This window comes from Melanerpes formicivorus, unplaced genomic scaffold, assembly GCF_026170545.1.
Source record: "Melanerpes formicivorus ecotype bairdi unplaced genomic scaffold, bMelFor1.0.p_v2 SCAF_22, whole genome shotgun sequence".
NCBI classification, from domain to species: Eukaryota; Metazoa; Chordata; class Aves; order Piciformes; family Picidae; genus Melanerpes; species Melanerpes formicivorus.
The window spans coordinates 2,166,638-2,186,152 of record NW_027142374.1 but is presented as its reverse complement, the minus strand read 5'-3'; the positions used below and the strand labels follow the sequence as shown (position 1 = coordinate 2,186,152).

The following is a 19,515-nucleotide window of genomic DNA, read 5'->3' as shown; positions in this document are numbered from 1 at the left end:
GCTTGCCATTCAAAGTGATTTTTCTCCTCCAAATAACCTTCTGCCTTTCACTCCTCAATAAAATTCCTTTCTGTTATTGACCTCTCAAATATTAAAACCCCTCGCTGTGTTCCACATTCCTGAGTGATTGGTACCAAGTCAGGAGAAGGGGAACTGGCCCTAGAGGTGCCACTGGGCTGCAAGGTGATGAGCTCCAGCCACGCTGGGGGCAGGGAGCCCCAACCCTCTTGCAGGGAGCTGTTACACACCAGGGCACACAGCCCTGCACACGCAGGTGCACAATGCTTTCCCCAGGCTCTTCTGCAAGCCTTGGAATGCAGGCAGCGATGCCCCAACACTCACAAAGCCAGTACTGGACCAGCTAAAACCAATTTCTTTCTCCATTTATCAGCCTGAGCAAAACTCAAGGTGGATCTTCTTTTTTTCCAGTGCAATTGTAATTAGTGCATGATGCAGTTTTGGTTTTTACAAGGGTAAACAGCTTGGAAAAACATTACATGGTAGCTGCTCTACACCAGGGAGCCCCATCCTGTTTAGACTAGAAACTTCACGCTGGATTTCTGGAAGCCTTTCTTAAGATGGGTTCATTTCCATGAAGAAATGCTACAATTTAAACAAATGGAAATTTCTGAACATAGAAAAAAATAAAAAAGAGAAATCAGTCAGGAAATTCCTGGCTAGGCCAACTCTGGGACAAGGCTCTGCACAAAAGCAGCTGCAGGATGCCAGAGCCCTGCATGGGGAAGAGGTTGAGGTTCACTCCACGTTGCTGAGGGCTGGCAGTGAGTCCATACACACATGCACACAGCCGTGCACACATGTGTGCACACACACACGTCCATGTGCAGGCACAGCCTTGCACACCACCCCATACCAATGTGCACACACACACACGGACACACACACAGGTGTATGCACACCCATGCACACACACACCTGCCCCTCCCTGCCATGCCATGTCCCCCACCACCACACTGGCAGCTCCCAGCTGCAGAAGCTCCCACGAACTCCTGAGCAGAGGCAAGCAGCCCCCCAGGAGCAGCAGTGGAAGCATCTCCAGGAGAACCCAGGAGCCCTTGAGCCTCGAGCCATCGGTGCACAGGCAGAATCAGAGGGCAGGAGCAAAGGTGAAGAGCTGGGACCCTGGAGACAGTCGACGGACAGGGCGCAGCAGAACTGCAGGCGGGCTGGTCTCCAAAGGCATGAGAATCGCTTGCATCCTGCTAGCAACAAGCACTGCGGGAGCGCCCGGGGCCCGGCAGCCGTGGGGGAAAGCTGACTGCCACCGTCACGGGGGCGGCGGTGGCCCAGCCTTCCCGGCCACATGTGCAGCCAAGAGCCTGTAACTCCACCTCGGAGTAAGCTCACATCCCCACACACGGAGGAGACCATGGGAGGGACGGCACGGGAGAGCCCGGAGAACTGCCGCTTTCTGGACGTAAGTTCATGGCTTGCTGTGCCACCTTGTCAGCACGACCTCTGTCCGACGTGCGTGTGTGCTTGCCCCTCCTTGAGTCACCAGCAGCCCTCTGCCCAACACCGTTTGTCATTAATTAGGCAGAAGCATCCAAGACACGAAGGAAGACCTGCACCAGGTACCAGATCTGCGGGCTGCTCTTCGGTGTGCTGCTCCTTTCCCTCATCCTGATATTTTTCGGTGTCAAGTATCTCTGGAACTCAACACCCAGAAAAGTAAGTACAAACTCTGTCGTCTGACATTTCTGAGCATGGTTCCCCAGACAGAGCTGTCCCCCCTCCAACTCACTGAGACTTTTAGCTACACCCCAAGACCCAGGAGACTTTGCAAACTGCATTTGCTTAGACCACAAGTATTCATGGGACTTTTAAAAAGCTTTGTATTATTCATAAGTAGCTTTTACTTTAGGTGAGCTGCTGCTGCTGGTTTGCTGTTGGGTTTTTTTTTTTCCTTCCTCTGTCACCACATTCTTTCCTTAACTGACAATTACAGGGGATGGGAGCCACGCCACGAAGAGTTAAAGTTACTCTTCTTTCGCCAGCAGCAAATTTTATGACAAGTAAGAAAATATTTTCCATTTCGTTTCAATTATCTTGCCAGAAACTGGTGGAAAAGTCATTATGCCACCGCATAAAGAGGAGAGAAAGCCAGGACGCAGCGGTGATTGATTGTCACGGATTATATTTCTTACTTTAATGTGTCTGCAATGTGAGGGACGGTGAGGCAGATTAGCTTTGGAGGAGCTCCTGCTAACTGGATTGGGCTCGTTCCTTCCCAGCTCCCAGACGGACGCTGCTGTAAGCGCAGGACGTGCTGGCGGTGGCTGCGCATCTCCCGTGCGTCTCTGCCCAGCATCTTGGCAGTTCTGCCCAAACACTTCTATTTTTCTTTAATCCCATATCCCAAGCAAATCACTTAACCTTAAAGCCATGAGCCTGCCTGGTGCTCCTCACCCTCCCCTTTGGGTTTCTACACACATCCAGGAGGTCCAGCTTTGTACCTCAGCACCGGTGGGTTTTGCCAACTCCCTGCCCCATGTCAGAGCCATGCCAACCTGGCCAGGCATCCCTCTTGCTGGGCAGAGGAAGCACCCTGCTTGCTGGAAACTTTGTCTTCTTATCAGCAAATAGAAATGAATAGCCCTCAAAATAAAAGAAAAGCCAATAAAAGCCATATGTGCCTCCAGGCTCCTATTGAGAAGGTTACAAAGTCTCTACTGTTCCTCGAAAAACAGAGTGTGAGCCAGCTATGGGGGAAAGAAAATGTTAACCCCTGAGGGAAGTTTTCTCCAAGCCAGCAGCATAGAGCCATTGCTGCAGCCTCAGAGAGACTATCCAGGGCACGATCCTTCAGCATCTTCACCTGGGGGCAATAGTGGAGGATGGGGTTCAGTGGTGTCTCTGAAAGCCCACCACAACACCTCATGGGTGGACAAGTGAAGTGTGAGGCTGCAGGAAAGCAAAGATGTTTCTGCAGTGGAGCTGCACACTGATGATTGCAGCATCCAGCATTGCCATGTCCTCTGTGGCCATGGGGCAGTGGCTTCTCCAGTTGGCCCACGTGTCCTCCAGCAAAAAGAGGATGGGAAGGCTGGAAGCTCCTAACTGTCAAAAATTATAAACCAAGGGGAATGAAACTCTTTCAAGAGCAGCAAACCCTTCAAGCTCCCTTCACGCAACAGGAGAGTGGGAAAAAAACCAACCTCTTTAAAGAACACTTGCTCCTCGAAGGGATGGCCTTGGACAGGACACTGCCCTCTGCACAGCAGCATCTGCCCCAGCTGGCACAACGGCAAGCAAAGGAGATGAGTCAGCTAATGAGGGGGCTTGGTGTGGCCTCGCAAGGGGACATATTTCAACAGCTCACAAGCAAGTGTCATTGTTAGCCCTATAAAGCATCTCACAGCTCTCTGAGCAGCACGCAGCCGACAAAGCCCAGATGGGTTGGCTGGCCACTGCACTGGAAAAAGTAATTCTTCGTAAATGGAGAGGCACTCAAAGGTAAGGTGCCACCCGGGATCCTACCCTTCTAGAAGTGATTTATGGCGCCGTGCGCATGTTGTCAGTCAAAACCAGCGGCCTTCCAGCCATTTTAGGCTTCAGACTGTTTTTACAGTACCATAAAATCCACTGACAGCTATATATCTTCATAAAAGACTCCTGCTGACTAACAGGAGATGCTCGTGGCTGCCAAGGTGCATGTTGCTCTCCTAACTTATAAGCAGGGTTAAAGGTACTCAGCAGTCACAGCCTGCACAGCCTGCTCTGCACCCAGGCTTCCTCCAGAGGTTGCAAAATGAGGGAGAAACTTCTTTACTTTGAGGCTGTTGGAACCCTGGACCAGGCTGCCCAAAGAGATTGTGGAGTCTGCTTCTCTCTGCAGACATTCAAACCCTGCCTGGACATGTTCCTGTGCAACCTGATCTAGGTGAACCTGCATTCCCAGTGTAGTTTGACTAGCTAATCTCCAGAGGTCACCATTCTGTGTTTCTATGATGCTGAAAATATTCCTAAGAGGCTTTGAATCCCCTCATGGGGAGGGGTCTACAAGAATGAGGGGACTGTGAAAGGAACTGTCTCTGTTTAGCTCATAACTGGAGTTAAACTATAGCAGTGGCTTTATCATCTGATGAACCCTCCCCAGCTGGGAAGGGTGATCAGGAAAAGGAGAGAGAACTGGTGGGCTGAAGTGAGAACAGATTTGAAGGAACAGGAAAACCAATGTTAATACTAATGTTAAGTAGATAAAGTTTTACTCAGTCCAGAAATGCATGACAGTCTCTGGGAGCAGAATGGTAAGTGAGCCCCTTCAGGGATGGGGACAATCAGAAGAAAGAAGAGAAGCAGCAGGAGGAGGAGGAAGAGGAGTTGTAGGAGAAGGAAGAGGAGTAGCAGCAGGAGAAGGAAAAGCAGTAGCATGAAGTTTATGGTTTGTGTTACCCCTATAGCCAACCTGGGGCAGCTCCCCTTGAATTCCTCCCTCCCAGCTTAAGCTCCTGGTTGACTCCAAATTACTGATGGTCTGCAAACCATGGCTGGTCTAGGATTCTGTACCAACCAAACCAGGACGGGGGTTAGGATGGGACTGCAGGCAAAGCAGGGGAACTGATGCAGAGCCAGGATGATCAACCCTTCCTCAGATCCACAGCTGTACTGGGGGATGAACAGGGCTTTCCCATCCCCATGCCTCCATCACTCCCCACTACCCTGTGGACTTGAGGGGTTTTGGACAAGTGCTTTGCTCCTGTGTGACACCATTTGATTTGGGAAGTAAGGCTCCCCAAGGATCACCAGCTCTCACTGCACCAGCAGAATAATTTTGTGCTTCAAATAGTTTCTGCCGCTGCTCATCCTGTAAGGGTCAGGCACCCAGAGACTGGAGGGCTCCTGGGCTGGCTGAGGACCACAAGCACCTGCCAGGAGGGCTGCTCCCCAGCTCCCCACAGGGATGAGTGCCACTAGGAAGCTGGTTGCTGCACCCCAAAGCTCTTCAGCAGCCCTCATGGAGACCTTTCATCTGCAGGCAATCCCTGATCTCCTCCAGGAGAGGAGGCTTTTACCTCTACCTTTCCAGGAAAATCAGAAAGTGCAGAGAAGGAGCAAGCGTGCTGGGGCATGACATGATTGAGCAAGCAAGCCAAGGACACAGTGACAGGGAAAGTGAGCTAGGGAGGCAAGAATGGAGCAAGAAAGGTGCGGGCACAGTGATGGAGTAAGTAAGCCAGGAAGAAGGGAAAGTGAGGTCCTTTGGGCTCAGGACTTCAGTCCAGCCTGGGATATAAACAGACTTGTGCCACAGAAAGTGTAGGCAAAGTTCCTAATGCAAGTATAGGATGAGCATCTTCTCTTAAGCCTGATGTACATGTGCCCCCACAGCCTGGCCCAATCCCTTCTTCCCAGCCCTGGTGCCTAGGAGCTGCCTGCCTTTGTGCTATCCAGATGATTGTCTCAGAGCTGGGACACAAGGGAGCAGCCAGCCCCATGGCAGAGTACCCAGCATCTGTGAACATGCACCCCTCACCAGCTGGTGTGCAAAATCAGGTGAAGTCTGAGCCAAACCCTGTGTGGTTTGGGCCCTCACAGGTTTATGACATGGAACACACATTCTTCAGCCATGGAGAGAAGAAGAAGATCATGATGGAAATTGACCCACTGGCCCAGACAGAGACCTTCAGGAGTGGGAATGGCAGTGAGGAAATCCTGGAGATCCATGACTTCAAAAACGTGAGTGCAGCAGGGTTTGTCCTGGGACCCTGCCTGCAGTCTTGCAGCAAGAGCAGAGGGATCCCTTGGGGCACTGAGGGCTTGCTGGAGCAAGTCCCAGAAAGATATGCTTCTATGCCAGGGAGACAAATGCCCAGATGCAGACTCTCTGGGGATGTGCTGGAAGGAAAGGAGATGTGCATCTACATAAACTTCCACCGGTATTTAATAGTGGTGTGGTTCACTTCCAGTGAAATACATCTTAAAAGCAAGACCCAGTTATTGGATTTACCCTTGCAAAGGAATGCAATCATTATAAATCTATCTGAGCCCAGTACATTTGTCTGTCTGGAGAGCATTAAAACCTCATGACAATGTTGTAGGCTCTCTCTGAAACCTAATTAAAATTTGTAGGGAAATACCCTGTGCAGTGACATATGGCAAAATTTTCAGCTAATAGCCTAGCAGGAACTGGGGGCTGAATGTTCATATAACCATAACGGTCAGATGCTATTCTGCATACTGTTATTTATGATAACTGGAGCTTGTGATAGTTGTTAGGAGAAGGGGAGCAAAGTAAAATTTTATGACTACTCTGCCTTCAAATATTTGTAAAAAGCCCAATTCTCCCAAACCATAAAATGCAATATCCCTGAGGAGAACCTGTTAGTACATCTTAGCACTGCGGCTGAACACAGTTTGCACAGACACATCCACAGGAAAAATATGACTCAGCCCTGCGTACCAGGGGGCTATTTGCCCTCCTGCTTTGCTCTGATTGTTTTTTGTGGTGTCTCTTCTGATGCTGTAGGGGATAACTGGCATCTTCTTTGTGGGACTTCAAAAATGTTTCATCAAAACGCAGACCAAAGTCTTACCTGAGACAACAGAGGCCAAGATCCCCGAGCTTGAGGTAGGTCAATAAAATTGGATATCCCTCTGCCCCAAGTAAAACTCACTCCTCTCCCTGGGCTACCCTCCCAACCACCTTCCCATGTGCTCTGTCCTTCCCAGAGATGCTGCAATATAGGAATCATAATATCATAGAACTGTTTCTGTTGGAAAAGACCTCTAAGATGATTGAGTCCAAATGTTGACCCAACAGCACCATGCCCACTAAACCATGTCCCAAAGTCCCATGTCTACACACTTCTTGAACACCTCCAGGAATGGGGATTCTACCACCTCCCTGGGCAGCCTGTTCCAATGCCTGACCACTCTTTCAGTAAAGAAATTTTTCCTAATCTCCAACTTAACCCCCCCCGGCACAATTTCAGGCCATTTCCTCTCATTCTAGGGAGAGTAGACTGACCCCCACCTCACTACAACTCCTTTTATGCAGCTGGAGAGAGCAATGGCGTCGTCCCTCAGCCTCCCCTTCTCTCAGCCTCCTCTTCTCAACAAATAATGAGTTGTGATTGCTTCATAAAATGATCTTATTTCAGAGGATTGTTTCCAAAAACAAATGGAAAGAGACGGGATTAGACAGCCCACAGACAAAAACCCCTCAGCACAATATGGGAGATCAAGAACAATAATCCTGTTGTAGTCAAAAGGTCGTAAGGCAGCTCAGGATTAGCAGGCACAAAAAAGTCAATCAAACTGTTTTCTCCAAGAACTGAGCCTCGTGTTCTCGAGCAGAATGAGGCAGAAATAATGAATTTAAAAGATCAGCTGTGCTTAAGAAATGCGATTTGAGAAAGTGCTTGGTGAGGTGAGAAGCACCAGGCTAAAGCCACCTCCGTGACCTGCCTGGACCTTCCTCCCATCAATGTTCCTGATTGCTTCTTACACTCATTTAACTTCTGCCCACCACATCCTGCTGCAAGGACTCTCACATTTTGCATGCTGTGCAGAAAAAGAGTTTGAACCCATATTTCACCCACTCTCTGAAACAGTAACCTGGGTGAAGGCTCAGCCCCTTGAAAGCAGCTGTCCTCTGTCCCCTATCCCCATCCCTAAGCCCCCAGTGCTGGCACAGCCCCGCAACAGACTGCTCCTGCTTCCCTGTATGAAGACAAAGAGTGTAAGCAGATAGAGTCCCCTCCAAGGAAGCCATTGCAGATAGAATGTCAGCAGGACACATGTTTGAAATGAAGCGTGGGCAGAAACATTTCCCTGAATCATGACCCAAATTCCCAGACACCGATTCTTTGATTACTCCGTAAGAAGCTAATAGATCTTTTTGGCTACTGTCGTAAAAGGGATATGACTTCCCAGGTTTTAGTAGAACATTGCCCCAGGTAGAGAGCTGGAATGTAAAACCCAGTGAGATAAATGTAGATTTAAGCTCTAGTCATCTCTTCCCAGAGCCTGCATGCTGCCAGGTCCTTCAGGCAGCACCTCCCCTACCCCACAAAAACACCTCAGACTGGTTCAGGTTTTGTTGGCTCTTTCCTAAGACTTCCCAGAGCCGTAAGAAAAACGCTCTAAAAGAGAAATGCAACTCCAGACACCTTCTGGAGAGAAGGATACCATTTGCCAGCTCACTCTATGGGCTACCACCACCAACATAGACAATGTTGCCTTGGCAGATAGCTCAGCTCAGACCCATCCAATAATCTTTATATATCTCCCACCCTAAGGCCTGCCAAAACAGCCCATGGACTAATGCAACAGCAGAGACATGTGGTATAAATTACAGAATATGGCCGTGCAAAGAATTTCTGTGAGGAATAAATTAAAGTGTTCCATCACAAAATCAGTAGCAGAAGGAGAGAGAATTTGTGTAGTAAGAGCTTAGCAGAGAGGAGATGTTTTAATCTTGGGTTTTAAATGAGCTGGGGCACTCCAGAAGGCTCTTCCAGATGGTGGGGACTGCACAGGAGAAGGTTCTCAAAGCATGATGAATAGAGGGAGGAGTGAGTGGGGAGGTGTTGACTGAAAGCAGACAGGAAAGACAAGGCCCGCATGAAGACCGATGAGGTATTGCATGTGCTCCCTATGAGCACCATGAGCCAAGGCAGATGAAGTCCAGCTGCTACCTGGGAGGGGAGAGATGACTCTGGGTAAGCCAAAGGGAGGAGAAGCAGCCAGTGGTGGGGTGAGGGTGTCTCACCACACCGAGGTGAAATCTCACTCTTCTTCCAGGGAGAAGAAATCACAACCACTTACTTTGAGCAGTCTGTGGTCTGGGTGCCTGGGGAAAAGCCCATTCAGAACAAGGAGTTCCTGAAGAGCTCCAAAATTTTTGACATCTGCAGAAACATGACCATCTACTGGATCCATCCCACACCAATAGCAGGTAGGAGAAACCATCTCTTCCCCAAAGTGCTTGTGAGGCCCCTCAGCAGGAGCAGCTCTGCCACACATTTGTGTCCCTTTTGCACCCTGCTTACCGCGGTGGGAAATTGTTCCCACAGCCTCTTTGTATATATCAGAAAAGAACACAATGTTGGCTACGACTGTGAGAGCGCATGGTCAATGTAATAGCAAGGGCTGAAGTTCCTCCCTGTGAAGTACTTGTCTCTGCCAGGCCCACACCACCCTGCACTTCACAGAGCAGCCACCCTCCTCATAACAAGGAGGGAGTGGGGGGGGGGGGAATCCAAACCTTTGTACCTGCAAAGAAGCCAGCACTGCTGGAAACTGGGACGCCTAAATTCTCATCACTGCATGAAGATCAGAGCCTGAGCAGACATCTGCATCTAAATCACACGGCGGGGTTGCCACCTCCAGCTGCTCACTACACAGCCCTCGCAGAGGTTGTGGCCTCTCAGATCCGCCAGCGTAATTACCTGCTGTCTCTAACCCACTTCTGTCCAACGAGCTGCTTTAAAAACCCTTGCCAAGAAAACTCTTTGCTCTTCAACCACCCAGGTGCATCCTGTCCCCCACAGGTACCACGCAGCTCACGGCTATTGATGGTCCTGAGAGCAAGTGGACGCCAAAGATCCCCAGCACAGTGGGGGGCTCCTGTCCCCTTTTTGCTTCCTCAGCCCCACTGTTAGGCTCTACCCCCCCCCCGCTCCCCTTAGCAGCTGAGCTTCAGCAAAGGAAAAGGTCATCATTACAGTGGGTGTCCCCTAAGCCATGAGTGCTGTAGCTGGGTCTAATCTGCCTCAAATCATCTCACTTTGCTGGGGCTCTACAAATTTCCCCCCAGCAGCAGACATGTTTCCACCCACTCCCAGACCCATGCAGGGGATGCCAACGCCACTCATAGGCACCCAAGACCCCTGAGCACAGGGAAGGGATGGGCTGTGTCTTCTCTACCCTCTACTCCCACCACATCATCTCCTACAGCCCATCTCCCAAGCTTGGTAAGAGCAGGAGGCAATGGAGTACAGCTGGTTTGCTGAGGGGCTTTTCTTGTACCTTGGCACCAAATTTGGGTAGAGGCATTACTAGCTGCTGATGCATTCATCCCCCTGCTCCCTGGTTGTTGACAGCAACATTTGGGCTTCTTCTGTAGCTCCTGAGCTGGCCAACCCTGAAGGAGCAGAAGAAGACCTTGAGCTGCTCATAGGCAACCAGAGCTGGTTGGATGGCCAGAGTGAACATGAGATGGAGAAGGATACACAGCCAGGGCCCAAGCGTCAAGCACGGCAGCTCACTGAGGAGGACCTGCCTGTCAATGACTATGTAAGTGTGGGGAACCCTGGGGTGTCCTGGCTGCAGTCTCTGAGTGTCCTGGCAGTGCTTCTGGGGTGTCCTGATTATGCTCCTATGTCCTATGCTCCTGGGGTGCTCTAGCCATGTTCCTGAGGTGCTCTACATCTGCTTCCCTAAGGTGTTCTTTTCACACTTTCCCTCCTGGCATGTCCTGTCATGCTTCTGTGGTGCCCCGTCCATGCTCCCGGGTTGTCTTAGCCATGTTCTTGGGGTGCCTCAGCCACTCATCCCCCTTGCTGTGCTGACGATGCCTCTTCCCACCAGTCAGAGAACGGGCTGGAATTCCACCCCTTGTGGGATGAGCGAGGCTACTGCTGTGCCCAGTGCCGCCGCGCCAACCGCTACTGCCGGCGGGTCTGCGAGCCCCTCCTCGGCTACTACCCCTACCCCTACTGCTACCAGGGCGGGAGGGTCATCTGCCGGATCATCATGCCCTGCAACTGGTGGATAGCGCGAATGCTGGGCAGGGTGTAGCCCCCACCGCACCGCACCCAGCGCTCGGGTGCCGCCCCGTGCCTGCCTGCCACGCCGGCACCCATCGGGATGCGTCCCGAGAGAGTCGCTGCGCTGCCTGCTTGACCGTGAGCGCGCAGGCCCGCGGAGCCCAGCGCCTTAGCTGAGCACCCGCTGCCCGCCGCATCCCACGCAGCTCCCGCGGGGCTGGGGGAGGCCCTGCTCAAGTGCATCGCCGCCACGCTGAGCAGAGAGAGCAAACAATAAACGTCTTGTCTGAACGATTGCAAAGAAAATGGAAAGTCGTTTAGTCTCAGTCTGTGATGCTTAATGGGTCTGAGAAGTGATCTAATTGCTTGGCTGCCTCGTCACCAGCATCCATAACTCAGGTGCTGAGACTGCCGGTGCTTGCCTCGCTGGGAACGTGCAGAGGTCCCTAATTTGATCCCTGATGTCACTGGTAGTTGTTCAGCACGTCCCAGCTCTCTGCACCACCGTGCTCTAATGTGTTCAGTAGTTATTAGTGACAGCTCAGGGGTGCCCCTAGTCCCCTCAGGAGTGATGTGCAGCATGGCAGCATGCAGGCAAGGCAGAGGCAGGAGCAAGCGCTAAAAGCCCCTGGAAACCTGAGTGGTCAAAGCTGGAGGAAATGGAGGTGCTAAGGACCCCAAGCGCTATCAGCTGTCCCTAGCCCTAGGACCAACAAATGGGAAAAGGCAGGAGAAAAATAGTAAGTCCCTGACATTGCAGCCACCCTGAGCAGGACACTGCCTGCAGCAGTGGTGAGGGCTACTGGCCAAAACCCCTGAGCAACCCCCACACCGCTTTCCCCTGATCATGGCCCCAGTGCTCACACAGAGCCCAAGTTCCAGCTTTCATCCCAAGGAGCTGACTTCTGTCATGTTGCTGTGAAACCCCATGGATGTCACTGGGCAAAACCCTCTCGGTGCCACCAAAGGAGCACTGCCAGAGCTGGTGCTTTCCAAGGAAATGCCTGGATGGATAAGCCTGCCAGCTGTATGTACAGAAGAGGGAGCAAAGGTTGAGCTCTGCTCACTGCCAGTGTGGTGAGTGCCAGCCATAGGGTCGTCACCCACAGGGATGTGGGCATGTTCTAAGGGCAGTTCCCTCCACCCCTGCTCACAGCTACACTGACAATGTGGTTAAAATACGGAGTATGGTGCAACAGAATTCCCTGCACAGTATCCCACAAGACAGCAACCAGCCCTGGTGACACCAAGTGTTTCTGTCAAGTCCCTCAAGACGTTTATTCCTTGAAGAGAGGAGGTCTGGATGTGGTGGGGATGTGTGAAACACACCCACAGTTGCTACAGGGATCTGGAGCCCTGGGGCCAGCCAGTGGTGCTCGTGTCCTGGCTCAGAGGGTCCAGCTGGGTTGACAAAGTGCATTCAATGATTTTACCAGAGCAGCAGTGTCCCAAGCCTGCCTGGCATCTCCTCCAGCACATGCCTGTACTTCCAGGATATCACTGATGTCTCTTCAAAAGCAAGATGCCTATGTAAGCACTATTTAAGTTGGTAAGACCTACACCGTCTGATGCCCACAGCACTGGCTGTGGGGACAAGCAGGCTGGACAGGCCAGGTCAGCACAGACAATGCTGGATTTCCTGCAGCAGCTCACAATCCTCTGGGTAGCCTGTGTCAGTCTGCTTGGGCATCCCCGTGGCCATCTGCCCTAGGAGGGAAGCTGTCTGCCAAGGTAGGGGCACAGACAGTGCAGGGTCACTTCCCTCTGTGCAGGCTTTCTGGTGAGGATGGGTTTCTACAGACCTGGCCCTGCTTCTCACATGTTCCTGATCTGTCTCCATCCATCAACTGCCGTTGGCTGATCTCTCCAGCCCAGTTTCTGCGCTCTGATGCACTCTGCCTCACCGTCCCAGTGCACTGCCAAGTCTGATTTATGCACACAGGCTAAACACAACATAAGGATTTTGAGTGCTCCCCTTCAGGTTCCTCTGTCAGCAGCAAGGCTGCCCTGGACTGGGTGATTTTCTGCACATGGGACAGTTTGCTGGGGCAGCTCACCCAGCACTGAAGCAGTGTTTGCCAGAAGGCTGATGCTGACAAAGGGCCATCACTCCTACTACAGACTTAACAGCTCCTTTCACCCCTGGCTCCCCACCAAGAGCAGGCCAGGCAGCCCTGGCAGCTGGCCAGATGCTCCAAGCCACAACACTTGGGAGTTCAGTGCTTGAGCCCCCCAAATCCCCCAAGATCAGCAGGAGGGGAGCTTAGCCACACCACTGCAGCGTGATACTCAATTAAGGCAAAGGCTTGCTGACAAAACAGCACAGAGTACCAAATGAACACCAAAGCTTAAATCCAAGTTTCTTGCGCCAGGAGAAGCTGGAGACACAGGCAGCTCCAGCTGCCCTGCCCTTTGCTTGCAGCAAGCAGTCGGCTGTCCAGGGATACACAGAGCTAAACTCATTCACTCAGCTCCTGGGCTGGGCTGCACCAGGCCTTCAACTTCACCCCTGTTACACAACCACTGTTATGAAGAAAATTCAATTACAACAGTTATTTGTCAGCACAAGTGCACCAGTGAGCATCAGAGAAACACAAGCTGCAATGGTCCAGAGGTCAAAGGCTGGCCTGGGGCAAGAAGATTATCTCCCAGAAAAGGGCTTGCTCCTTGCAGCAATTCAAGCAGAGAAATTTCCAGGAGATGAAAAGAAAAGGTGGTTTCATAGAGTAAAATATCTTAATATTTATTGTGTTTCAGGACAAGAGTTCTACTCAATACACAAAACGAGTTAAAGCAGCATATAATACTGACAATCAAGTCACAGCTGACTCGGTGCAAGGACACCTACCAAGGTAAAGGCACCAGGAACTATATCACCAAACCTCACTACAGCTTACAAAGAATCACTACAGCCTGTACTTAGAAAAGTACAACTATTAAAAAAAAGTGTATAAAACCCAGGGCAAGGATGAGAGAGAGCTTGGCAACAAGCCGAGACCTGGCTGAGCCTGAGGGCTTCAGGCAGGCAGGGCTGTGTTCTACCATGGCAACAGCGCCATCCCTAGAGCAGCCACCTTCGGAGGGTGAGGAGCTGCTGGAGATGAGGGGAAGCATCGCTTTCCCAATGAAGGCAGCTAAAATGAGCACTGGGAGTCCCGCCAGGCTGCCAGCAGAGCTGGCTCAGGGCGGCACTGGAGTGTGTCGCCCAGGCAAGAGCCGGGGGCTGCGGCGCTCGCAGGAGCACGCTTGCTGTAACCACCGCAGATACACTAATTATCCCACGCGGTGGCACAGCAGAGTAGTGTTAGGACAAGTCCCTGAGCGCACCACGACAGCTGCTGCACTCGCTTCTAGGAGCTAGTTGAGAAGAAGATCAGTCAGTTCAAAGCAAGACTTCATGAAGCGGCATCGAGAGGAGAACTGGAGGTGGTGGCACCCTCCCCAGCTGCAGAGAGCACACCCTAAAACGCACAAGACAAAGCATTAACAGACAAAGCTTGACTTACACACGGCTTAGAATGAGGTAGAAACACTGTCTGCCAGGGGCCCTTTGTCCCTACACACCCCACACACGGTTACCCACTGTCATGCCGAAGGTCCTCAGGGGCCACCAGGCAGCAGCCAGGGATGCAGAGGCACCCCACCGAGCTTACATCACTTACAGACATACCTGGACAATGCCACAGCATTCTGAGGGCCAGCTACACCATCTCATACTGATTGTTGGTGATGTGCTGGGACAGGCAGCAAGCAAGAATGATGCCAATCAACTGAAAAAGGAAAAGAAACCCACACATCAGAAGCAGCCAAAACTAAGAAGAGGCAAAAACCCCACACATCAGAGGCAGCCAAAACCAGGACACTGTGGCTTAGGGCACACTTGATAAAAGGCTCCAGAGCAGCAGTTTAATAAAATCCAAGGATGGACGGTGGGATTTACAAACCGTAACACAGGCTGCTTCGCCCTGCTTCAGACTAACTGTGAGAGGCTGAAGCAGAAGATCCTAGCAGAAGCTCCTCACAGGCTCCATGTCCCATCCCATTACATTCTGCCTCATGAAGCATCTACTGGTTTATGGTAATTTTGGAGATTACACAGGTATCAGGAGCGTCACAGCCAATTACACAGCCACCAGAGAAGAGCAGCCACCTCTCCCTGTTACAAGGACAGCAGGGAAGGAAGGTTGCTGTTTTCACATCTGAAGAACACGCTGCTGTTATCACAAAGTGGCCTCCCGGTCCCTATGCAGACATTTAGGGCCAGATCCTGCAGGAGTTTGACCTACACCAGCAAAGTTAGAGGAACATTTGCATGATGGGTCCCTGATGATGCATGGACACAGCATGGCTTGCTGAAAAAGTGATAAAAGCCAGGAACTGGTTACAACTCCCAAGCCTGGCATCAGCCACGACAGCTTTGCAGCTGGGAACGTGCAGCTCACCGCTTGTGTTGGTCACGTCTCAGTGACCCCAGAGCAAACACAGCCCAACTGAGGAGGAGAGGGGGGCAAGCAGCTGAGCACAGCAGAGCAGATCCAGCACCAGGGCTCTCCCACCCGCAAGCAAAAGCACTTGGTAGCACAAGCTGCAGTGAGGGGCTGTTGGCTCCTGTCTCTCCCCCAGTCTAGCATATCCATTTTGGGAAACACACGGCAACACGCTCAGTACAGGAGAAGTATCTTGGCAGGCTTCCTCCTCCCCAAGCTGCATGGTCAGCCCAAGGGGCTGGGGGACAGCACCTCAAAGCCCACAAAACAGCTTCTGTGTGCTGGTCAAGGGGAGGATGAACATAACTACATTTCGATATCTGAAGAGGAAGGACTGTTTAAAAGGGCTTATAGCAACAGAATGAGAGGCAATAGTTTTAAACTGGAGCAGGGTAGATTTAGGTTGGACATAAGGGGGAATTTCTTCACAATGACAGTGGTAAAATACTGGAACAAGCTGCCCAGGAATGTGGTTGAGGCCCTGTCCCTGGAAACATTCAAGATCAGACTCGATTGTGGCCCTGGGCAGCATGATCTAGTTGGAGATATGTGTGCTCGCTACAGCGGGATTGGACAAGATGACCTTTCAGGGTCACTTTCAACTCAAGGCAAATCTGTGATTCAAGCCCCTCCAAAGTCAAGGCCAGCTGAGCTCACTCTGCAGCTGCCTAGCACCAAGAGCCCCGAAAGCTTCTCCATAGCAGTGACAGAAGGGCGACCTGCACATCCTGCAGCTCCCACTGTGGCATTGGAAAGCCCTCTGCACCTTGCGAAGCCCCTGCACAATGTCAGCATGGCAGAACTGGGGGCAGGGGCCTCTTGTTTCCTGGCGGGATGAAGCCTGCCGGAGCAGGGGCCAGCACGAACGCCTCTGCTGCTGCAGGAAGCATCCCACAGGATCAAGTACAGGAGAGATTGGGGAGCGGAAAGGAGGGGATGCAATTGCACGGCAAGGCAGCATGTAGGGTGTGAGCCACCAGCACAAGCAGTGCCTCACAGGCGTTCACAGGGACCTGGCCATGCAGAAGTGCTGCCAAAATACCTTCCTGATCAAAAGGGAGGTCAGTAAGTAGGAGGAGGAAGGGTAGGATTTGATCCCTGCCAATGCCAAATGCAGGGAATTCACCCAGCAGAACACAAGCTGTGTTTGGGTTTGCTTAAAGTCGTTTGTTTGAGACAGGAGCTCTTCTCGAATAACCTGGGCTCACAAAAAGAGCTGGTCCTTCAGTCTTGGGGTTAAAAGACTAGAAACTGCACAGAGGTGACATTAAACTCGAGGGAAATCTGTAGAATGGCTGCTCCCTCCTGGCTGAAACAGGCCGTGCCTTTTGTACACATGCCAGACTTAGCACGGAAATGAAATCCCTCTGGAGCCATGCTAGCTCCACTCTGCACTCTGCCCAGGGCACATTACCTGGAAGCAAGCGATGCTAAAGGACATTCCAGCCACAACGCTCATTTTTGATTCCATTGTTGATGTCACCAGGAAAAAACAACCCTGCAGAGGGAAAGTGAGCACATGGGTCCTGTGCTTTTCACCCCCTAGAAGTACAACCCAGCACCTCCCCAGAGTGGCAAAATGCTCTGGTGTGGGCAGCCAAGGGCTTCTGGCTGCCACTCTTCTGCCTGACCTTGGCACAGTGATTTCCCTATCAGCGCTGCAGCAAGCAGCTTCCCAGCCCAGCCATCTTATCAGGAGAGTGCTGCCCTTAGGCTGTTCCCAACAGGAGTTGGATTGAGCAAGGTGATTCATCAGAGGAACACCCCTTGCATCACCTGGCTGTCCCTGCTGGATGAGATCACCCACGCACTCCACCGGGTCAGGACTTTGCACAGCCACTGGGTGACATCAGCACTTCCAAAACGAATTTTACTGGGAAATTACCTCCTTAATGACCAATTCTCCAAAACACACAGCCCCCAGTGCAAATGCTTGGGTCTGGCTGCCCCCTGACCTCCAAGGAAGGAGGGGACCTCAGGTATGAGGGAGGGCTCATTTCTCCACAACCCTGCCCTGCCTCCACCCCAAGGGAGTCCCTGGGTCACAGAGCATCTGCACCAAGAGAGCATCTCTCCTTTTGAATATTCCAGGGAAAAGCAAGCCTAGCTCTATCCTCCCCACACCCAGGACTGGCCAGTGATTTTCTCTGAGCTTAACTCACATCCACAAACACTTTCAGCTTGGCTTTGCTTGGATCTTTTAGATCCTCCTCCGAGCAGTCATCCTGGCTCTTGCAGCAGCTCTGGGGGATGCCCTTCTGGGTGAAGTACTCAGTCCTCTCCCAGTCCGAGTAGTTCTGCACCCCACAGCAGTGCAGCTGGAGAGAGAAGCACATTTGCAGAGCACAGTCACAGCAAGATACTCACCCTCTACTCCCAGTATCACCCCCATGACACCCCTACCCTCATCTCTCCAGGAACTAGTCCCATCTCACCCAGTATCTCCTGCCAAACTCAGGCCCATGGCACAAAAGGACCCCCAACATCACAGCTGGGCTACCAATACAATGACTGTGATGCCAACATCATAGGGGGTCCCAAGGGATGTCCTGGGGTGAAGGAAGCATACCCACCCAACACCATGAGAGACCAGCACTCACAGTTCTCTGGATTGTGTCAACAGCCTCACTGTGCCGGTCGGCAGTCACATTGTAGTCCCTCAAGGCCATGTTGAGGTTACTCTCAAAGTTTGTCTTGATCTGCAAGAAAGTGGTCTCTGAGGCAGTGCAATACCCTCCTTTGCTTCAGGACCCACAGCCCTACATTAGTCACCTCTTAGCAATGGCAGGAATGACTCCAGCCATGGCCAGCAGACGCTTGCCCAGCCACGCAGGCAACTAAAGGCTCTATAAGAGGGCATGCTGGGAAGCCGTGTGGTGGCCTGGATGCTGCACGTAATAACAAGGACCTGTGCAGTGCCAATTCCCCCCAAGCAAACTGCTCCTCAGAGGAGCTTTAATTACAGGAATTATAAAGCCAGAAAGTATAGTCCAGGACTACTTCACCTGTCCTGGTGGAGGGCAGTATGCCATGCGAGGAGGACCTTGCACCTAGCTTCATCCTTATGGGGACCATATGGGTCCTTATGGGGATCAAGCTGCTTATTGGGCTGGTTTAACCCTATTTTAGCTAAACTAAACACCACTCCCAGCAACACCTCTGTCTGTCCAGCAGCATCTGCAGCTGCACTTGGGTTAAAACTTGCTCCAGCATCAAACTTGCTTCACAGCATTGGGAGACAGCAGTGGCTGCCCAGACTCACCTCATGCCTGAAGACGAACCCCACGACAGCAGCCACCAGGACGATGAGGAAGATGAGGGACAGGAGCATGGCATACTGTGGGCAAAAAGGGTGGGATGGGACAGGGTGGATGGGATGGGGTATGATGAGGTGAGATGGGGCTGGGACGGGATGGGGAAGGATGGGATGGAGTTGGGGTGGGATAGGGAAGGATGGAACATGCTAGGATGGGATAGGGACAGGATGGGGAACAACAGAATGTGCCAGGATGGATCAGGACAGGTTGTGATGGGTCAGGAGGGGAAGGGTTGGGAAAGAACGGGACATGCTAGGATGGGTCAGAACAGGTCGGGATAGCTTGGTAAGGTTTAGAATGGGGAAGGACAGGTTGGGATGGGTCAGGAGGACAGTGGACCCCATCCCACCCTGTCCGGGACCACCCACCAGCTTGAGCATCCAGGTGCTGCCGCGGCAGGTGGCGAAGCAGCCAAAGGTGCTCAGGAGAATGATGACGGTGCCAGCACCGACCAGGACGAAGGGGACATTGGTGGCCTTCTCGTCCAGCAGAGAGAAGTAGACGGCCAGGCTCACCTTGCCCCACACGCCCACGGCCAGGAGCACGATACCCGACACCTGCAGAGAAGGGAAAGCCACCATAGTTCGCTACTGTACATAGCGACAGGGCAGCACGGTCGCGACATGTCGAGGAGGTAGGGCGGGTAGGGGCGGCGGCGGCCCGTAGCTCACCCAGAAGACGAAGGTGTAGGTGAGCAGGACGCTCTTCAGGCAGGTGATGACCGGCTTGGTCTGCAGCCGCCGCGACGGGGACGCCATGGCCGACACGGGCCGCCTGCTACCGGTACCGGCCCCACCGTGCCGCGCCGAGCACCGCCCAGCGTCCCGCCGGGCAGGCCCCGCCCCGCCGGAGGCGCCCGAGCGGCGGCGGAGCTTGCCGACAGTTCACGGAAATGCCCGAGCATGTCCGAAGCCGCTGTGCTCCAGGCCAGGAGGGGCGCCCCGTGCCGCCCCTTCGACCGCTCTCTGCCCCCCA

General features: G+C 52.4%; 2 protein-coding genes across 3 annotated transcripts; one reads left to right on the top strand and one right to left on the bottom strand.

Annotated features, from left to right (window-relative positions):
• The first annotated feature begins 1,274 nt into the window (after positions 1 to 1,274).
• On the top strand, positions 1,275 to 11,022 carry TNMD (tenomodulin). Its single transcript, XM_068152215.1, has 7 exons — positions 1,275 to 1,438; positions 1,558 to 1,692; positions 5,560 to 5,700; positions 6,491 to 6,592; positions 8,770 to 8,923; positions 10,094 to 10,263; positions 10,558 to 11,022. Exons 1-7 carry the CDS (start codon positions 1,325 to 1,327, stop codon positions 10,765 to 10,767), a joined length of 1,026 nt encoding a protein of 341 aa, XP_068008316.1. The 5' UTR covers positions 1,275 to 1,324; the 3' UTR covers positions 10,768 to 11,022.
• A 2,431-nt stretch (positions 11,023 to 13,453) lies between these two features.
• TSPAN6 (tetraspanin 6) lies at positions 13,454 to 19,365 on the bottom strand. Of its 2 annotated transcripts, XM_068151834.1 has the most exons (8): positions 19,212 to 19,364; positions 18,909 to 19,097; positions 18,486 to 18,560; positions 17,824 to 17,922; positions 17,386 to 17,541; positions 16,638 to 16,721; positions 14,407 to 14,506; positions 13,454 to 14,197 (listed from the first exon to the last, which is right to left on the bottom strand). In XM_068151834.1, the coding sequence occupies exons 1-7, from the start codon at positions 19,296 to 19,298 to the stop codon at positions 14,438 to 14,440; spliced, it is 759 nt and encodes a 252-aa protein (XP_068007935.1). In that variant the 5' UTR covers positions 19,299 to 19,364; the 3' UTR covers positions 13,454 to 14,197; positions 14,407 to 14,437. The 2 variants fall into 2 exon arrangements, with proteins under 2 accessions (XP_068007935.1, XP_068007936.1); XM_068151835.1 differs by lacking the exon at positions 18,486 to 18,560 and having other exon boundaries at positions 19,212 to 19,365.
• Between the last annotated feature and the right edge of the window lie 150 nt (positions 19,366 to 19,515).

Excerpts from the sequence above, each read along its gene's own strand:
- TNMD (XM_068152215.1), top strand. The coding sequence starts at position 1,325 with ATGTGCAGCCAAGAGCCTGTAACTCCACCTCGGAGTAAGCTCACATCC. Across the intron at positions 1,439-1,557 it reads AGAACTGCCGCTTTCTGGAC|GCAGAAGCATCCAAGACACG; the intron begins GTAAGTTCATGG and ends GTCATTAATTAG. Across the intron at positions 8,924-10,093 it reads CCATCCCACACCAATAGCAG|CTCCTGAGCTGGCCAACCCT; the intron begins GTAGGAGAAACC and ends CTTCTTCTGTAG.
- TSPAN6 (XM_068151834.1), bottom strand. The coding sequence starts at position 19,298 with ATGGCGTCCCCGTCGCGGCGGCTGCAGACCAAGCCGGTCATCACCTGC. Across the intron at positions 17,542-17,823 it reads TTGACACAATCCAGAGAACT|CTGCACTGCTGTGGGGTGCA; the intron begins GTGAGTGCTGGT and ends TTCTCTCTCCAG. Across the intron at positions 16,722-17,385 it reads AGCTGAAAGTGTTTGTGGAT|GGTTGTTTTTTCCTGGTGAC; the intron begins GTGAGTTAAGCT and ends TTCCCTCTGCAG.